The following is an 18,361-nucleotide window of genomic DNA, read 5'->3' on the forward strand; positions in this document are numbered from 1 at the left end:
CATCTGAAGCCTGAAATGACACCGTGTAATGAGACTGTGTACTGGGCAATGGGAAATGTATAGTGTAACCACTCCCAAAACTTTGTGTAGGTTCCATGTGCTGCCTGTAATAGCTGGAGGGGCATATTGGACTTTAAAAGTAAGGGAGAATGGCTAGACATCTATACTAACCAAACATACAGTATGATGTACAAGACTGTGATGAAACGGATAAGGGACATGTGTGTTCTCTACGAACAGGGTATACCAACCCATGTTTTGACACGAAGGGAAGCGTATGTCAATGGGACTATTCACCCCTAATGGACATGTTATTTGAGAGCGGTCCTCACATCCTATGTGTGAGTATCATCCAGTTACCATATGTGCCGTAATCCGGATGTTTAAATAATACGTACATCTGGAAATGGCAAAATAAAACATATTGGTTAACAAATTACACTTCAGGAAATGTGTTTACGACAGTGCAGTGGCGTATCCTACATTACGGAATAGGGATATCATTACAAAACCATGCCAAAATTACTAAATGAATCTTTGCAGTTAAGGCAAATGGCTCAGGATCACAAGCATAACACCACTCAATTGACTGTGCAGACCGTTATGGTCGGTGGGAAATTGGTAGCTTTGGGGAAAACTATTGAATCCACGGCTCGAAATGCTTGGCGGAGCATATTTGAAGGATGGTCTCCAAAGGCACGAAGCTTCCTGGACGTACACTGTAGTCATACATCCCGTATTGGTACTTTTAATTGTTGTTATACTATTGGCTGTGTGGAACACCTGTTTATGTAGCTATACCCACAGGTTATATGATCACATTTCTGCACGGGTTATACATTGGTGAATCATGGCCGAGGGACCGAATGTATTAGGATGAATTCACGGACGATCACGTCACCCACGTGGCATGGAATTAATCCTTTATTATAATATTTTGGGAAGTTGTAATTGTGGATTAATTCTGGTCGCGTGTGGACTGATTATCCTGAAATTCAGATCAATCGTCCATGATTCACCCCGAATGTTAGTAAACTGCAGGAACACGTTATTTACCGATCCCCTGCAAAACCTAAAATTTTGCCATAAATAACTTGAGCTCATAAAAAGAAGCCAGGATGCTAATCTGGGCCATTAGATCGGCATGCAGAACGCTTATCTTGGTTTCGGGAGATGGGGGGGGCGTCGGTATACAGCACCCTATATTGCTTTAGGGGGGGAACAGAGAGGCGTTGCGCAAAGACACCTGGCGCCAGGACGCCTATCTTACTGTAAGATTGCAAGCAGCATCACTCGGACAAAAGGGGGAATTTGGTAACATATTGCCTGAGGGGAAGGGGTGAGCCTGGCCAGCTTACCCCCTGCCCGCATGCAACGCTAAATTTACTATAAAGGAAGGGGGATAGAGCGCGCATCGCCCGGCACTTTCTCGGGACTCACGTGTTGGTCTCCTGCCAGGACTGAAAGGGCTCCCCAGTCCATGTGTGAAGGTGCACGGGTGATGATGGCACGTCCGGGTGTAAATAGCTTTGCAACTGCTTATGCCTTTCATTGATTCTTGGGAGTAATTATCACCGCTTGTGATAATATTTTGTAACTTTTTATGTTTCTTTGCTTCTTTTATGTGTCATTGCTACTTTTCTGCATATATATTCATACCTTTGCATCTACTATTATTAGCTATAATACATATATTATTTGATACCCATTGTAGTACGATGTTATTTTGCATTGCTTTCAATATGATAGCTTAGTATTGATGTTAATGCGAGATTATTTTGTATTACTTATTAAAGTGTTTTTGAGTGAACCTAAGCGTGCCTGTTTGTTCCTTCGAGAGCCCTATATCCCTCTCACATCCATTTTAATACACAAGGTGTCGGCGTGGAGGACGTAATCATCTTCCTGCTCCATCGGTCCCTTTCTCATCTGGAGAGCTCTGGGGGCACTGTGAGAATCATGTTCTTTGACTTCTCCATTGCTTTCAACACAATACAGCCGTCACTGCTAAGGGAGAAGCTGAAGGGAGCTGGTGTGGATTGCCATCTGGCTGCATGGATCACTGACTACCTCACTAACAGACCACAGTATGTGTCTTATGTGGTAGTCTGCAGCACGTGGACTCCGCAAGGTTCACGTCGGACTTCAGACACAACACAGTCAGCTGTCACCTCCAGAAGCTCTCTGATGATACAGCCATCGTTGGATGTATATCGAAGGGTAACGATCTGGAATATAGGGGGGTCATCGCCAACTTGGTTTGAATGGTGCGGAAGGAATCACCTCCTGATAAACGCCAGTAAGACAAAGGAGATGGTAATGGACTTCTGCCACAAGCCGTCTCCACCTGCTAAGAAGGCTGAGGTCCTTTGGTGTGTGCATGACACTACTAAGGACCTTTTACGACACTATGGTAGCATCTGCTGTATTCTTCGCGGTCGTCTGCTGGGGGTGCGGGAGCTCAGGAAGGGACTGAACAAACTGGTCAGGAGCGCTGGCTCTGTCCTGGGCTGCTCTTTGGACTCCACTGAGGAGGTGGCTGAGAGGAGGACGCTGGCCAAGTTTACATCAATTATGGTCAGTCCCTCTCACCCCCTGCATGACACAGTGAGGACATTACGAAGTTCCTTCAGCAACTGACCAATTTGGGTCTTTTAAAAATACCAGTTTTATTTTTATTTTTTTTGCATAGGTTCATATTTGAACTTTACTTTGGAAAAAAAAGACCAGTCTTGGCTAGGCTAATTTCAGTGTGTCCTTACAGTGGTACTATGCATTTCATATTTGCGTGGGAATAACGCGGGTAATGCTTGTTAAAATTCTCTCTCGCTTAAACATTAATGTATTAATTACATTTAATAGCTGTAGGAACTAGTAAATGTTATTTAGCAACATACATCAAAAAACTATGGTATAATAGTGCCTTGGATATATTAATAAATGCAAGTGGAAAAACATCATTCGTGTTTGTTAAGCATATTGCCCACACACGCCCTGCCTATCATAGCATGAAATTGCAGACTTCTTATAGTGCAAATAGCTTTTTGTTATAGCGTTATTTTAAATTAGTATGAATGGGCTTATAAATCATTTACACAAAAAATGAGGAAGAGTCTAAACACACGTGTATCAGTCTCTGTAATAGTTTGCCACTAATGCCGTAAAAGAAAAAAAACCCTGGTTGTAGTAATTGAGTATAAAAACATAAATAAGTTTAAGGAATAAAGCACATGGCTGGTGTCACAATGAAAGAGGAAATTATCATTCCTGCCACCACCACCGACACCTCGACATTGTTCCTTGGAAGTGGTGTGTGAGACAAAGACGAATATCATTTTACTGAATTACTCGGTTACATAATCCAAATGCTTACCACTGTTTTGTTTCTGTTTTATCCTCAACAAAAGCAGATCCAGTTGTTTCTCCGGGACCATCCAACACACTGAATAGTCACCCAGAGACTGAGGGAGAATCACTGGAATACACCGACATGCAAACATTCAGGGAACAAAGTTAGTAAACTGCATAACTTAAGTTTTTTTTTTTTTTTTTAAACACAGTAGAAAATGTGCACGGAAGATGCGTGCAATGATATGGTAATCTGTTTCATGTGTGCGCTTGCACAGGAATTAAACACTGAATTATACGCCTACAGAAAGAACATCCTCTCCGGCTGTCCCACACCCTCTGCACCTGTCAGGAGAACAAAGTAAGAACAATCGTGTTTGTTTGTTTTTATGGAATTGCTATTTGTGTGAATGAGAGGTAACTTAGAGAGTGCAGTATTGCACTCAATCACAAAGAATCAGAATACGATACAAGATAGTAATTATGATCACTTAGGGTTTTAGAGTAATTTTTTACTCTAAAATGCTGAATACCTCGGTTGTAACGAGTGGTTATTTCAGTCAAAGTTGCTCTTCTATCAGCTTGAATCAGTCGGCCCATTCTCCTCTGACCTCTAGCATCAACAAGGCATTTTCGCCCACAGGACTGCCGCATACTGGATGTTTTTCCCTTTGCACACCATTTTTTGTAAACCCTAGAAATGGTTGTGCGTGAAAATCTCAGTAACTGAGCAGATTGTGAAATACTCAGACCGGCCCGTCTGGCACCAACAACCATGCCACGCTCAAAATTGCTTAAATCACCTTTCTTTCCCATTCTGACATTCAGTTTGGAGTTCAGGAGATTGTCTTGACCAGGACCACACCCCTAAATGCATTGAAGCAACTGCCATGTGATTGGTTGATTAGATAATTGCATTAATGAGAAATTGAACAGGTGTTCCTAATAATCCTTTAGGTGAGTGTATGGTGCCCTTGCTCCGTTTGCACACACACACACACACACACACACCTTAGACTGCCCACAATAAAATGCCACTCTGAAATGTGCAGTTTTAGCACAAAGACCCAAGCCAAACATGTGGCAAGCTTACCTGCACACCGCCCGCAAATTAGCACTTGACTGCTGGCTGCAAAATGGTGTGGTTTTCCCCATCAATTGTAAAGGAAAATGGGGTAATCTCATTTTGCAAATGCACCAATTACAAAAGCAGCCAATGGCAAGGACTGTGCTGTGTATAAAAGTGCTGCCACAGAGCTGCATGAATCATTTCTAAACGTGATTCCTGAAGAACAACACCAGAATAGCCCCTCAAGACCTACCACGCCAGAAAAACGGACACTGCGCAAGCTGCTTTGCTTCTGATGCAGGAAATGGATGATGGCGATGTTTCATTCGCTGTAGATAGCTCTGATTTGTCATCTGATGAAGGCGCCGACTTTACAAATACGACGGAACAAGAAAACACCAGCCCCCCACGAAAGAAGAGCCCTGGTATAGGCAAGAGATGCCAAGCCAAGCGTGACTGCAAAAGATGGCTCAGTTTGGGTGCATCAAGAAGCCGGACAACAATCTGAGGCAGTGCATAGCACATCCTTCACTGCCAGCAGTGGACCCACAGAGTATGCAAAAGTATGTAATTTCACTACTTATATATTATAATACTCAGTTAAAACGGTTTGACTTTCTGATGTACATAAGGTATGGTGTTCTAGAGTACTTGCAGTTCGCAGCTAGATTTTGTGGAGCATTTTGTAATTGTAGCAATGGTGTAGTTGTTAGGCAGCTGGGAGATGAGTTGAGCAGGAGGGGGTCCTAATATTCAACTAAGCAGAGAGTATCAGCTTTGCTAGTGTGTTATTCTGTCATGAGTCATTACAATGCAAACCACATTGGAGTGAGATTCATGTCAGTTTACCATATTCTGTATATTTTCTGACAGCGTAAAGTCACCAGCGTGCTACAGAGCTTCCTGAGTCTGATTGACATTGGGATGCTGCTGACCATCAGGGAGTGTACGCTCCTGCAAGGCCACAGAACAGATCCCGAATGGAACCTGTCAGTCTATGAACTGATGGCTTTCCGATCAGTTCTGTTTGTCAAAGCAGTTATGTCTCCAGTTGGTGCCATGGTGGACTCCTGGTCGGAAGACTTTCTGTTACCAGCAGTCAAGGCGACAATGTCCAGAGACCGCTTCATTAGAATTATGGCAAACCTTCGCTTTGACAAGGACACCCGTGCTGAGCGTGTAAAAACCAATAGATTTGCAGCAATTTCTCACAGGTGAGAAGCTGTCAGAGAACGTGGTGATGCGTCTCATGGAGCCATTCCTTGATGCGGGCAGGAATGTCACAACAGACAACTTTTCCACCGCATCACTGGCACACAGACTGCTTCACCGTGACACCACTCTTCTTGGCACGATGAATAAAGTTCGGCGTGAGCTTCCACCTCCAGCAAAGGACACTGCAGCACGGGAACAATTCTCCACATCGGTGTTCAGAAGTGGCAGTGTCACGTTGACAGTCTATGCTCCAAAGGCGAAGAAAACAGTGTGTGTTCTGAGCTCAGTGCACCAACACGTGGTGCCTGGGGATGACAGAAAGAAAAAACCAAACACAATAACAGACTACAACTATATGAAGGTATGTGCATTTCTATATAATTATTATGTAATTTTGGAGCAGTGCTACTATGTTTTCTGATTTGTACTGGACATGTCTGTTTTGGATAGAAAAAAAGGACATACTCATCTCTCTTTCTCTCTGTCTTTTTTTACAGTGTGGTGTTGATGTTTTGGACCAAATGGCACGCAAATAATAGTACGAGCAGCAACACGCAGGTGGCCAGTTGCAGTGTTCTATAACATGCTGGACTTGGCGGCAGTGAATGCCTGTGTGCTCTACAAGGCATGTACGGGGTACACAGGTACTAGAAGACGGTTTCTGCATCGTCTAGCCATGGAACTCCGAGGGCGATTCATGCAGGAAAAGGAAATGCAGAAAGAAAAGGCTTCTGCTGCTTCTACTATAGCCGCTGTTGCTGCTGAGGCTGCTGTGCCAATGTCCTTACCCATATGGACAACACAGTGTCAGGCACAGCAGAAACGCAACAGAAAATCGCAGCAACTTTCGCTGTGCAAAGTGTCACAAGTACACCTGCGCCAAATGTAGGGACCAGGATTACTGGGTCTGTACAGCGTGCAAATAACACATGCTGTCTGAAAGTGTACAACCATGTGCCAACTCAGTGTTGGGGACCATGAACCACGAGTCACCAAGTACATAACACCCTTAGTAACCATTGATAGGGAAAAATATATATGCATTACAGACTGTTTGCATGTTCACTCAAGTTTGCTGACGGAGTGGGTGACCGGCTCCATATGAAGTGTCCCAATCGCACACTCAGGAACTGTAAAGCTGCCACTGGCCATCAAAGTGAACTCTTTTTCTGTAAAGCTGTTTTGTTTTGACAATTGTAAAAAGCGTTTTATGAATAAATTTGTATTTCAATTTGACTGTGAATGTTCTGTCTGTTTGGCTGTTTTTTCCCCCCATTTCATTTTTTAACAAATAAAACACATTTTTGTTCTAAAACATTTTGTGACAGTTTCTCTTTCGTAATTGCAGTTTAGTCAGTGTGTGGGACATTTTGTGTGAATAAGGTACACAATCAAGTCACTGCTGTGAATGTTTCTCTGTGAGTCAGAGTTCTGGGCTGTAGGTGAAGGGTGTGAGCAAATGCAAATACCTTCCCTTGGAGAGTGTAAACGGGTAATTGGTGTTTACACAGCAATTACAGGAGGACAATGGACTGGCTCAAAATGCTAATTTGTCTCCAGGATTATTTTTTGTCAGTAAAGCTAGTGTCAATGGTTGCACAAACCTGTTCTTTCCGCACAGATAACTCTGAGCATACAAGGACTCTCAACCATGTCAGTTTAAAGAACATGTGCCCCCCCACCCTCCGCCCCAGCCGTGTGACAAAGCCCAGTACAATGCATGGCAGTTGTCCATGCACGGAAGTACAGCTGGTTTATATCATACACCCCCTGTCTGGGAGCCAGCTGCCAGCTTCGGGCAGGGGGGTGGTGGAGGGGGCGGGATTCCGCACAGTGGTATATGATCCCCTCAGCACATCCACAGACTCCTCATTCCAAAACACTCACAGCGAGGCGCGATATGACGGACATCCTGGAGAGTAGGCCCTTCGGATCGCAGTTTTCCAATGTTTACCTCACCATCTTCGCCCTGTTCTGCTTCAAGCTCTTTATCAAGATCAGCCTCAACATCCTGACGCACTTCTACATCGTCAAAGGGAACCGCAAGGAGGCAGCCCGCATTGCAGCGGAGTTTTACGATTTCGGTCAAGGGCACAGTGAGTATCCCCCCCCCTCCACCGTCTCGGGCGGGTCCTGGTCTGTTGGTGCAGTGCCTCCACGGTTGAGGATTCTTGGTCTGACAGCAACGCACGCCATTATTTCTGCGCCGCCAAAAGTTGCCTGTTGTGGATGTGATGTCAACTTGTCACAATGGCAAAGACCCCGGGCGCCCCGGTCCCAAGCTCAGTGCCGCGTTTCTCAGGAAGAGTGTTGACGCGCACAGATTATCTGCTTCACAGAGGGATAGTCATGAAACATCCGCCAAATTCTCAACAGCACATAACATCTGCTGCATTTTAATCCTGTTTGGCAAAAAATGTACTTTATACACGACAAAAAAAAAACTGACTTACAATCTTCGTATAGAATATACTTGCATTAATCTGGAAGGGAGACGTGACTACACTTTCGTATACGCCGATTCCCCATTTGATTCTGGTTTCATTAAGTGTTTCTCCATTTGTCCTTTCCCCGTACAACTTAACACAGTTTGTATGGAGTGTACTGGGTTTGTTTGGTGGAAAGACTTGGCGCTGCAGCCTGTGTTTGCACACAGGCAACATCGATGACATTTTTCCATTGTGTTCACGCCTTTATCAGGCTGTGGCGACTGGCCGTGCTGAGGTCAGCCTCTGCATCCTGTCCCAGGTCACGCCATGCCGGTGTTCCAGTCAGCTGTAACTGGTAATGTCTCTGTTAGTGGTATCTAACAATTAGTGATGCCTTTATGCTACAAGGTTATTTTTCAACATCTTATTCATGGGCATTGTGTGGCCAGGCAGCAGACGGTATTTGGGGGGGGGTAGGATGATTCTATGGGTCCCCCAAAAATAAATAATTAAATAAAGTTGAATTGGTCGGGGTTGGTGACCCAGTATGATATGGGGTCCACAATATCTAGTTACCTCTTCCATCCATCCATGTGTGATTTTGATTACTGTCCATCACTCTAGGTGATGCAGAAGACAAAATCCTGTTGACCTCACTTTATTTACACATTCCAAACAACTTTGGGGACATTTACGGCAAGGGCCGTCAACGCAAGCACATTCTGCAGCAAGGGCCGTAAGCACCTGGGGTAATTAACAAAGGCGACTCCATATAAAACAGCAGGCAGTACTGCACATGCCCTTAGAGGTACCTCTGCATTCGGACAAGATGCCAACATGTACAAGGCTGAAGACAGGGAGGCCAGGAGACACACGTGGCACAGAGCAGCTCACGTGCAGCATGTGTGCCACGTCAGAAAGCAGGACTTGACGGGAAGCTGGAAAATGTGTGTTTAGCTTTAGTCGGGAGGTGAAAGCAGCCATTTTAAGAGATTCATAAATCACCACATATTACACTGTGCTTTTATGCAATTTAGATTGCAGTTAATGCAGATTTGACATCTACAAAAATAACTTCTCGCCTCATTTATTCAAGGCTAATGGCTCCCCTGGAATACACTGGAACTAGCAAAGTACAATCTAACATCGTCAAAGTTTTACAATAAACGTAGTAAGTAATAAAAGGAACAATTCAACAAGAGACACGGCCGTAGTTTCATGGCAGCCTGTTTATCTAGAGGTTGTTTGTGCCTTAAAATAGAAAGTCAGCCCCCTCTCGTGGCTATTTGTAGCGTCAACGCATAGCATGGAAAAAGTGAACGACAATGAAAAGGAAAATAAAAGCGGGGCTCGGTCGTATCATACGGGGGTACTGAGACCCAGCTTACTAATTTTAGACCGTTACACCGAGATTCGTGGGCAACAGTAGTTTGTAGGTGCGTATTTATTCATTGGGTGTATCATTAGGATGCAGGACATCTATTTATGGTAGATGCTCGCGGTTACGGAGCCGAAATAGCCTTTAGTACTATTGTTGCCCAAGTAAATGTGGCACATAGGAATGGCTGGTAAAGGTATGAAACGCAACAAAGCCGGCCTTTACATCGTTCGTGTAGGTGAGTAGCATGACATAATGTGGAAGGTGCGCTAATATTCATGCCATGATATTAAAGCAAAGTCTTTCAGCGATGCTAAGCTGGTAATCATGTTTATAAAAAGCACCCCTCCCATCAAATTTTAATGATAAAAGGTGAAAGATGCGTTAATATTCCCGTCACGACATTTAATGAAAGCGCATTTGCTGTCATTACAAGTTAAACTGGACTAAGACGAATTTATAAATAGACCCCTTGTACCCCCTTCCCCCGGTGGCCCCTGCCAGCTTCGTTATCGGGCTTCGCTGGAGATCGGTACAGAGCGACAGCCGAGCGGCCAATCCGCGGGGGTGCCGAGCCGAGCCGAGCTCTGCCGAGGTTTCCGCATGGACACCAGGCTTGAAGTAAACATGCCCGAGGTGCCGTGTGTAGAGAGCAGTCGTGGAGAGAGGGCGCCGGCAAAACGGCCGCTTGACAGCTCGGAGAGTTTCCCTGCAAGGAAGAAATCCTGCTGGGGCATCTTAACGAGCCAAGGTCAGTCCTCAGACAGTCTGCATGCGCCCATCGCGGGTTTCAGTCAACTTTCGGCGATGCTTGTTAGCAGAAGGAGCCTACTCGGAGCACAGGACAGGCGGACTGTACGGACAGTTCCACCCTGAATGCGAAAATGAACAGTGATGCAGAATAGACTGCATTAGACAGGGAGGGTGCACCATGCTGATGGGACCCCCTGTTAATTTGTTCCGGCCCAGACAGATCTGCTCCACAAAGCGTCGCTGTAAGGTAAAAAGCTACCCATCGATTTATGTGGAATGTTTTTCTGTGTTTTTCTTATCTAAAAGCTGCTTCGCGACACAATTCACGTTGAATTGCAAGGAGATTTCTGTATTTCTTTAGAGGGCCACAGTATTTGCGTGACAGCTCCCTCCTACATGATCGTATAGTAACTCTGAATTCCGTACATTTGCATTGTACATGACTGGCGAAAAAAAGAAAGCAGAAAGTCATATTCCCTTAAGGCAGGTGGCACATGGTCACGTGAAAGGGTCAGATGGCGCGGGGGCTCGGGTAAATACGGTCATGTGACCGAAACCCGAATCCTGACCCGTCGGGGATTCTGCATCCCAAACGCATTTTTCGGGCAGACGGTGACTGTGCCCTGCTAAGAATATATCAACGGAGGCAGGAGGACGGAGTTAGCTTCATGCACAGATCCACCATGCAACACAGGGCTGTTTATGCATGAACACGCGCTCGCGCACGAAGTCTCTTCTGTAAAGTATCTGACAGTGTTCGGCTTCCGGATCATAAAATGTTAAGGAAGTGAAATAAATCACGGCAGCCAACAGGTGTAAATATAAATTGCCTGAACCTGGGAAGTCTGGCCTTGTACCAGTTGCTAAACCGCAGAAGCAAAATTGTGAGCCTAGAACGGCTACAGTAACATTTTAGAACAGCAATAGAAATTGTGTACATGTGTTTAAAGGCTGTGTGAGGTCTAGTCCACTCATCCTGAACAATTACTGACTGTTTTGCTTAGATCATCTTAACGGAGTTAATTTCTGTTAAAGTTTCTGTTCAGAAGCCCAGGGCACAATGTGGAACTACTTTTGTTACTATAGCAACTAGGCAGCCAATGGTGCAAAAAGTACTCAATGAGCATATAACTATCTTGGTTGTTTTAACAGTATGAACACCCTTTAGCTCTGGGAAGAAAATGTGCCTTTAAAACCGCTCCATTATTTTCTTTTTGCACAAATGAAAGCAAAAATGGACGTGGCTTTAATGATTAACTTCATCCTGCAAGTACGTATACAGAATTAAATCCACGATCCAAGGTGTCCCATACCGTAGAAGATAAAATAAACTTTGCCAAGCCAACAGGGGAGGAGTTAGCAGAGCAGACACCCTGTGACGTGAATAAGACCAGCGCACATGGGGGTTCTGTCTGAACACACTTGACCCCAAAGACTGAGGATTTTCAGCATAATCTCTCAGGAAATTGTCACCTCCTATTTGCTGTGGAGGCATAGCATGTCTATAACTGTGTTGGGGGGGGGGGGGGGGGAGTATTAAAGATGGCTGCAGAAGGGAGGTGACGGGTCTTCCGTTTGCAGGCCGGCCATGTTTAGATTGTTACAGTGTGACTGGCTGGACTTTCCCTGGGGAGATGGAGATCTGGGTATGTAGACCTGCTCTCTCGTCATCACTGCCTGCACTCGTGCCTCCTGGGTTCTTATATTTGTCATTCTGTGCTTTTGGGAAGAGCTTAGAGCTGACAGACTGTGGCCTCTAGCCGCGGCTCTTCTAAAAATAGCGCCAACGCTGAAAGAAATGTGATATCGGTGATCGCGTTGACGGGCGTGAGCCAGGCGGGAAAGGTGAGGTTACGCTACATTTTAAAATCTCGCATCTCCCGATTACAGAAAGACTGGGAAAAATAAAAAAAAAGGGAGGGAAATATGTCTGGACGCATCCATTTTTCTTGAGAATGTCACTGCTCGCGCCTGCTTTGTGTACGGATGGTGCACTGCTACGCATTAAGAACACACTTCGAAAGAACACCGTGGTGCCCAGGAAGTGTTTAAGTCAGGGTTTCTCAACCCAGTCCTCGGGGACCACCAGACGGTCCATGTTTTTGCTCTCTCCCAATTCCCTGCCAATTGGGAGAGAGCAAAAACGTGGACCGTCTGGTGGTCCCCGAGGACTGGGTTGAGAAACCTTGGTTTAAGTCATCTTCCTGTGGGCTGTGAGCAGCACACGCCATAAACCCAATTCATTAATCAGAAAATGATGCCGTCCATTAATCATGCCATGGCTTTGTGCTCAGAGCAGCGGACTCAAACCCCACGTTGCCACTGGTTGTTCATTGCTACAAAAAAAAGGGACGGTGAGTTCGCCAGTAGCATTTACTTAGCACCAGGTGTGCATGTTCCACTGGAAAATGCACTTATCCTGGCAATGGGGCACCATGTAAGATGCACATGTGCCAAGTATCACTCTGCCCCGGCGACTGCAGAGCCAGATGTGTGAAGAGGCTCCTGTTCCCCTGTGAAGTGTGAGCAGGCCTCTAACGTCATGCGTCAGAGAGCCTAATGTCACCCAAGCGGCTCTGTCACTGTGGCTCTACTGAAATCCATTTCAGATGCGCAACAGCACCCTTCAGCCAGAATAAAACGGGAAACAAAGCAGGAATCCCCGGCAAGCCATGTCCACTCCACTTAAACGCTCTGGGGGTTTGCATTTTCACACAATGAATGGCCATCATTCTCATAGTTACCACCACCCACTGTAGTATGGACATTGTTAATTAAACATGCAGTTACTCAGTTAGTGTTTTTCTTTTTCAAAGACACTAGAGCAGTGTTTCCCATTCCGGGGTCCCCAAAGACCCACATTTGATCCATGTTATCCTCCCAGCTCCCATTTCAGTCTCCAAGTTTGAAGAAATTAACGTTCAGTACTTTTGCATTATAGGAATCCAACTGGAAAAACATTCAGTCACCAGTCCAGTACATCATGACTGCACCACCTAGTGGTTGGGAGGCAGGTTTTTTTGTGCATCATGACTCAAGCATGTTATTTGCTCTTTGACAGGGTCATGGGCTGACCGTTCTCCACTTCATGAGGCTGCCTGTCAAGGTCGTCTCCTGGCTCTGAGGACTCTGCTGTCTCAGGTGGGAGGGGTTCCATCTCAAGGGCTGCTGGTTAATTGAGTTTCCCAAGGGTAGAGAATCTGTGGCATTTGTAGTTCAGTAGGAGGATGTATGGAATTTTGGATCGGATCCCTGTAAAAAGTAGTTCAGCAACAGGTTATATATGTTTGTTAGTTTGATGTGAGTGTTACTTTTCAGGGCTACAGTGCGAACATTTTCACCATCGACCATGTGACCCCTCTACACGAAGCCTGTCTTGGAGATCACGTGGCCTGCGCAAGGGCACTAATCGATGCTGGTGCCAATGTAGGTATCTGACAATGACCGTGTGGGACATTAAGTGCTGCAAGGTACAGCCATTAGTGGGACAGTGGTGATGTCACCATAAACACCTCGTTTTGCAGGTGAACGCCACCACCATTGATGGTGTGACGGCGCTGTTCAACGCCTGCTCAACGGGCAGTGTGGCCTGCACAGAGGTGCTGCTGGAGCACGGTGCCAAGCCCCAAGCGGAGCCATGCCAGCCTTCGCCCATCCACGAGGCCAGCAGCAAAGGTATGTGCACACAGTTATGCTTGCTGGGAGTTGTAGTCCTATATGCGATTTGTAATAGTTGCTAAATAAGCCTGAATTGATCTAAGATTCACCAAAAGTGAACAGCAAATTCAGATCACTGCATCTCAAAATAAGATCCAATATAATTTAAAATGAATATTGTTATTTTGCTATACACAGCAAATGTGCCAGTGTTAAATTAACACTGAGTGGTGTGTATGTGTCTACACCAATCAGTGTTACATTTAACACTTTACAGTGTGCGGTGAGGGTTGGTTTTACATTGTTAATCTTTATTAACTCTTAGTGTTCAATTTACACCATAGAGTGTTAGGTCAAACAGTCTCCACCTCTTCCTCGCAGATTGCAAGCCCATATTGGTGGGACACAGGTACAAAATGAGTGGCTCATATCTGCCCCATACTCTCATTTCAATTCATTTGGGCATCAGCTGCTGTGTTTTACTAACCCACCATAATGAGCAAGTCTCTGACCAACATGGCCTTTACTCTTTATGTAAATTTTACTTCAGCTCAGCTCCTGATAACCAAAGAACTGTGCTCATGCAAGTCAGAACATTGAAAACTGTCATTGTGAATGTTTTATTTAAGCATGAATAAGATTTTTTCCAATCAGGATAAGAAAGAACCAGTCAAGCCCCCCTGACAACCACCCGTGGTATAAAAGTGAGTACAATGTATGGCACCAGTCACCAAACACATTATGAAGCATAACAATTATTTAGCAGGGGTGAGAAAAGGCGAGAACTCTTAATGGTTGCAGTGCATTTCCCTTAAAGGAGATATAATGGGCGTTGGCCTCGTTGCTTTTATCCCACAACTTTGGATAGAAGAACAAATCAAATCAGTTTGCTCATTTAATATTCAGATTTTCATTTAGCTTAATTTTTAGAAACCAAGGCATATTATGTGGAAACCCACCACAATCGATGATGGTATGGTACTGATATTAGGCTCCACCACATTTTGTTATTCGTTCTTCTAGGCTGTATCTTCAAGGAAATCTCTTCAATTCTTGAGGTATGTCTGGTGCTGATATTTTTCCTAGAGAGAGCCTAGGCTTGGAATACAAATAAAATGATTTGTTTAACTAGAGAAGGCAATGGTTGGGAGGAAAATGTTATGGGAAACCATAGAGGCCAAGTCCTCTCACCTAGTCACTGGCTAGCACATAAGAGCAAGTCCCACAAGATCTATTTCTGTGGTTTTTGTTCTCTTGCCCAATTCATCACAATTGCAGCACATTAAAAAAAATCTAAGTCAAAAACAGTACTGTGTCATGTTATGCAAATATACATCCAGCACCATTGGTCTACAGGGGAGTGGCCGGTACCAGGAGCTACACAGAAAAGGGTATCACAACTGGCCTAACACCTTTCTGCATATAATGTCAATCATCCAAGGCCAAAAGTGGCAATCAAATATACCCTCACACCATTAAAATATATACCACTCGAGACTTGTCTTGTAAGTCTCCAAGAGTTTCTCTGGCTCAGTGTCAACATACTATAAGACCACCAAGAGCAAGGGTTTGTTTAGCTTGCAGGACCACAGCTCTCTAATCTTCAAGAGCACTAAGATCTGAGCCAACAAAGCTTCAATATAAAACAAGAAAAAGCTGTATGGTCCTTTTTGGTCGGAGTCTCATGATGGTGTGTAAATCTGGGATGGCTCTTCTGATCCTCATGACTTCCTGTGTGCATATTAAAATGGGGCAAGTAAGTCAATGAGTCTCCACCTCCACATAACACCCTATGGTGTAAATTGAACACTATTAAAGATTAAAACTGTAAAATCAAACACTCATTGCACACTAAAGTGTTAAATTAACACTGATTGGTGTGGACACAAACACCACGCAGTGTTAAATTAACACTGGCACATTTGCTGTGTATGATATTAAAGTATGATATTGGACTACAATGTAAAGCAACATTCCAGGAGATTGAGATTTAGTAAATGATCTACACCTTCCCCGCCCAGGTAGAAGCGCATGCGTGGAGGCCCTGATCACGTGGGGTGCCGATGTCGACTATGACATTCCTCACCTGGGAACGCCGCTCTACATAGCCTGCATATCCCGGGAGCTACAGTGTACCCGCACACTGCTGGACAAAGGTCAGGGGTCAGAGGGCAAAGGGATGGCATAGTGTGGGGAGTGTGACGTCAGGTGGGTTTTTCTACACCAAAAGATCATGAGGGTGTTCTACAGGGAAAGGAGATACTAACAGATAAAATAAGGGAAGTGCATGGTCCCTGATGCCCCCATGCTATGCAGGTGCAAATGTGCAGAAGGGGCGGTTCCTGGAGACGCCTCTGCACGCGGCCGCCCAGAAGGACTGCCCAGAGATCGTGAAGGAACTGCTAGAATATGGTGCTAACATCAACTCCCGAAACCTGGAGCTGAAGAGGCCGGTGGAGGCAGCCCCCGCCAGCAGCCTGGCTGAGGGGTTGCTCCTCCTCTGTGAAGGTATGCTCAGACCCCCCCCCCCAACTCCCCACGGCCACACCATGACATTAAATCATTCTGGTAGACCGCAGCACGGTTTTGAGGCAGCTGAAAGTTCTCGCAATTAAGTACTCATGTTTAAATAGTTTAATATGTATTTGTGTAGTATTTGAGAAAGACTACATTAATGCATTTTCAGCAGTGTCGAGAGCATGGCTATGTTGTTCTACACTCAGTAAATATGGGGCAGAATGGTCATGTGGTGTGGCATTCTGTTTCGGGGAGAAACAGTCACTTCTGTTACACCTAAACTCCCCCTCCTTAAACTCCATGTAAACAAGCAGGCAGGTTATTTCCAGACAGTGTTCCAGCCTGCCACCTAGGGGGCGTTGCGGCTCCCGTCACAGCTCAGCCTGCTCCCATACGCTCTGCACTGGTGCCCCACATAGCCTGACCACTTGTCTCCTCCCCCTCCCTCTGTAGCCATGCCCAGCCCTCTGCGCCAGCTCTGTCGGCTCGCAATCAGGCAGCGCATCGGCCGTTCTCGACTCCACCTCATTCCCCAGCTACAGCTACCCACCCTCCTCAAGAAGTTCCTGCAGTACAGATAGGATGATCACCGGCTAAAACCCCGCCCCCTTCATCCCATGTGACCCGACCATAGAAGTGCATCTGCTACAAGTCCATCTCAACCCTGCCATGTACGCAATGCAGCATACACCGTTAACCAAGATACAGAATGCATTTAAGCACTGGGGGTAAAAATAAAAATAAGAGGTTCAAGGATGAAAATAAAACAGTCATATAGCATGTCATAGCAGTCATGCTCACTCCCAAACAGCCGGCCAGAGCTTTTTAGTATCAAATCTGCATGTGAATACAGTTGTGTTCAGTCACTGTACAGTGCTACATGCTAGATGTGGTTAAGCGTGTTACTGGGGTTGTTCGCGAATCATTTGACATGTTTGGTTTCCCAGAAGCCACATATGACACAAACATCTATCATCTTTTAGTGCACACTCCTGGAAGATTTCGTATGCCACCACGGTCAGTTCACGCACGCCAGTGACATCACAACAAACCAAGCCAGTGTCACACACACACACACAGACCATCTGAGTCCCTTTAACCAGGAAGTCCTGAAAACCTTGACATTAGATCATTATGTGGGAACATGGGGGACATTTAATTGTGCTTTTTTTTTTTTACTCATCCCATATTGTTGTAAGTCTGCATGTATATATTAGATAGCTACATGAGATTAAAAATTTGATAAAAGCACGGCTTGCGTGTTCTCCTTCTGTTCAGGTTGAAAATTGAGGATTGCCACTTATGATTGTGGTAACCAAAATACATTACCAGGTGTAAACAGAGTCATGTCCTACAGACTTTCAGCATTAAAACCACCTCATTTTAGCCCTGCTTCGCTCTTAAATTTCAGCGAACAGAGTGAATTGCTTAAGCTCAACGATGTACATAACTACGCACATTAAGTCAATGAATGTCATTTGTACAGCTAGAAGCACTTACAATTACAATTAACCTAGCCCCTAGGACTGATTTAAGAAATCACTAAATATGTCCTTCAGGAGTTGCCGTTTCACCAGCAATCAAATCAGCGGGACCAGTTTCCTTGCAAAATATGCATCACGTGACTTTAATCAACAATGTCAATCAAGCCTCATTAAGGAGTACGTGCTGAAAATGGAGAAGCACAGCTTTAGAGCGTACTCTAGATTTAACACAATGTTTATTGTCATCTTACAACCAATGCGTTAAAATTTGTTCCTAAATATAAACTGACAACCGATTAAAAAATATACGTTGGGTTGATACTGAAGGCGCTCGTTTTACTCATGTGCCGTTTCTTAAAAAAAAATTATGGGAGCATTCTGTCGTAATCCTACGGCTGAATTATACGGATCATTTCCTCTTATAAAAAGTACTCAGCGGTTATACTATACATTCCACTACGTGCATGATCACAGAACGATGCTGTGAAGAGGCGAACAAAATGCCAACAAA

At 44.9% G+C, this 18,361-nt stretch overlaps 1 protein-coding gene across 5 annotated transcripts; it reads left to right on the plus strand.

Annotated features, from left to right (window-relative positions):
• The first annotated feature begins 7,483 nt into the window (after positions 1-7,483).
• LOC111837234 (ankyrin repeat and SOCS box protein 5-like) lies at positions 7,484-17,617 on the plus strand. 5 transcript variants are annotated; one of them, XM_023799106.2, is made up of 7 exons: positions 7,484-7,728; positions 13,254-13,333; positions 13,511-13,618; positions 13,717-13,867; positions 15,871-15,979; positions 16,134-16,357; positions 16,820-17,617. In XM_023799106.2, the coding sequence occupies exons 1-7, from the start codon at positions 7,533-7,535 to the stop codon at positions 16,945-16,947; spliced, it is 996 nt and encodes a 331-aa protein (XP_023654874.1). In that variant the 5' UTR covers positions 7,484-7,532; the 3' UTR covers positions 16,948-17,617. The 5 variants fall into 5 exon arrangements, with proteins under 5 accessions (XP_023654874.1, XP_023654871.1, XP_023654872.1 ...); XM_023799103.2 differs by having other exon boundaries at positions 7,486-7,728; positions 15,871-16,005; positions 16,166-16,357; XM_023799104.2 differs by lacking the exon at positions 7,484-7,728 and adding an exon at positions 9,980-10,190 and having other exon boundaries at positions 15,871-16,005; positions 16,166-16,357.
• Positions 17,618-18,361: the final 744 nt, after the last annotated feature.

Source organism: Paramormyrops kingsleyae, chromosome 25 (genome assembly GCF_048594095.1).
Source record: "Paramormyrops kingsleyae isolate MSU_618 chromosome 25, PKINGS_0.4, whole genome shotgun sequence".
NCBI lineage: Eukaryota > Metazoa > Chordata > Actinopteri > Osteoglossiformes > Mormyridae > Paramormyrops > Paramormyrops kingsleyae.

Excerpts from the sequence above, each read along its gene's own strand:
- LOC111837234 (XM_023799106.2), top strand. The coding sequence starts at position 7,533 with ATGACGGACATCCTGGAGAGTAGGCCCTTCGGATCGCAGTTTTCCAAT. Across the intron at positions 13,868-15,870 it reads CCACGAGGCCAGCAGCAAAG|GTAGAAGCGCATGCGTGGAG; the intron begins GTATGTGCACAC and ends TTCCCCGCCCAG. Across the intron at positions 15,980-16,133 it reads TGCATATCCCGGGAGCTACA|TGCATGGTCCCTGATGCCCC; the intron begins GTGTACCCGCAC and ends AAATAAGGGAAG.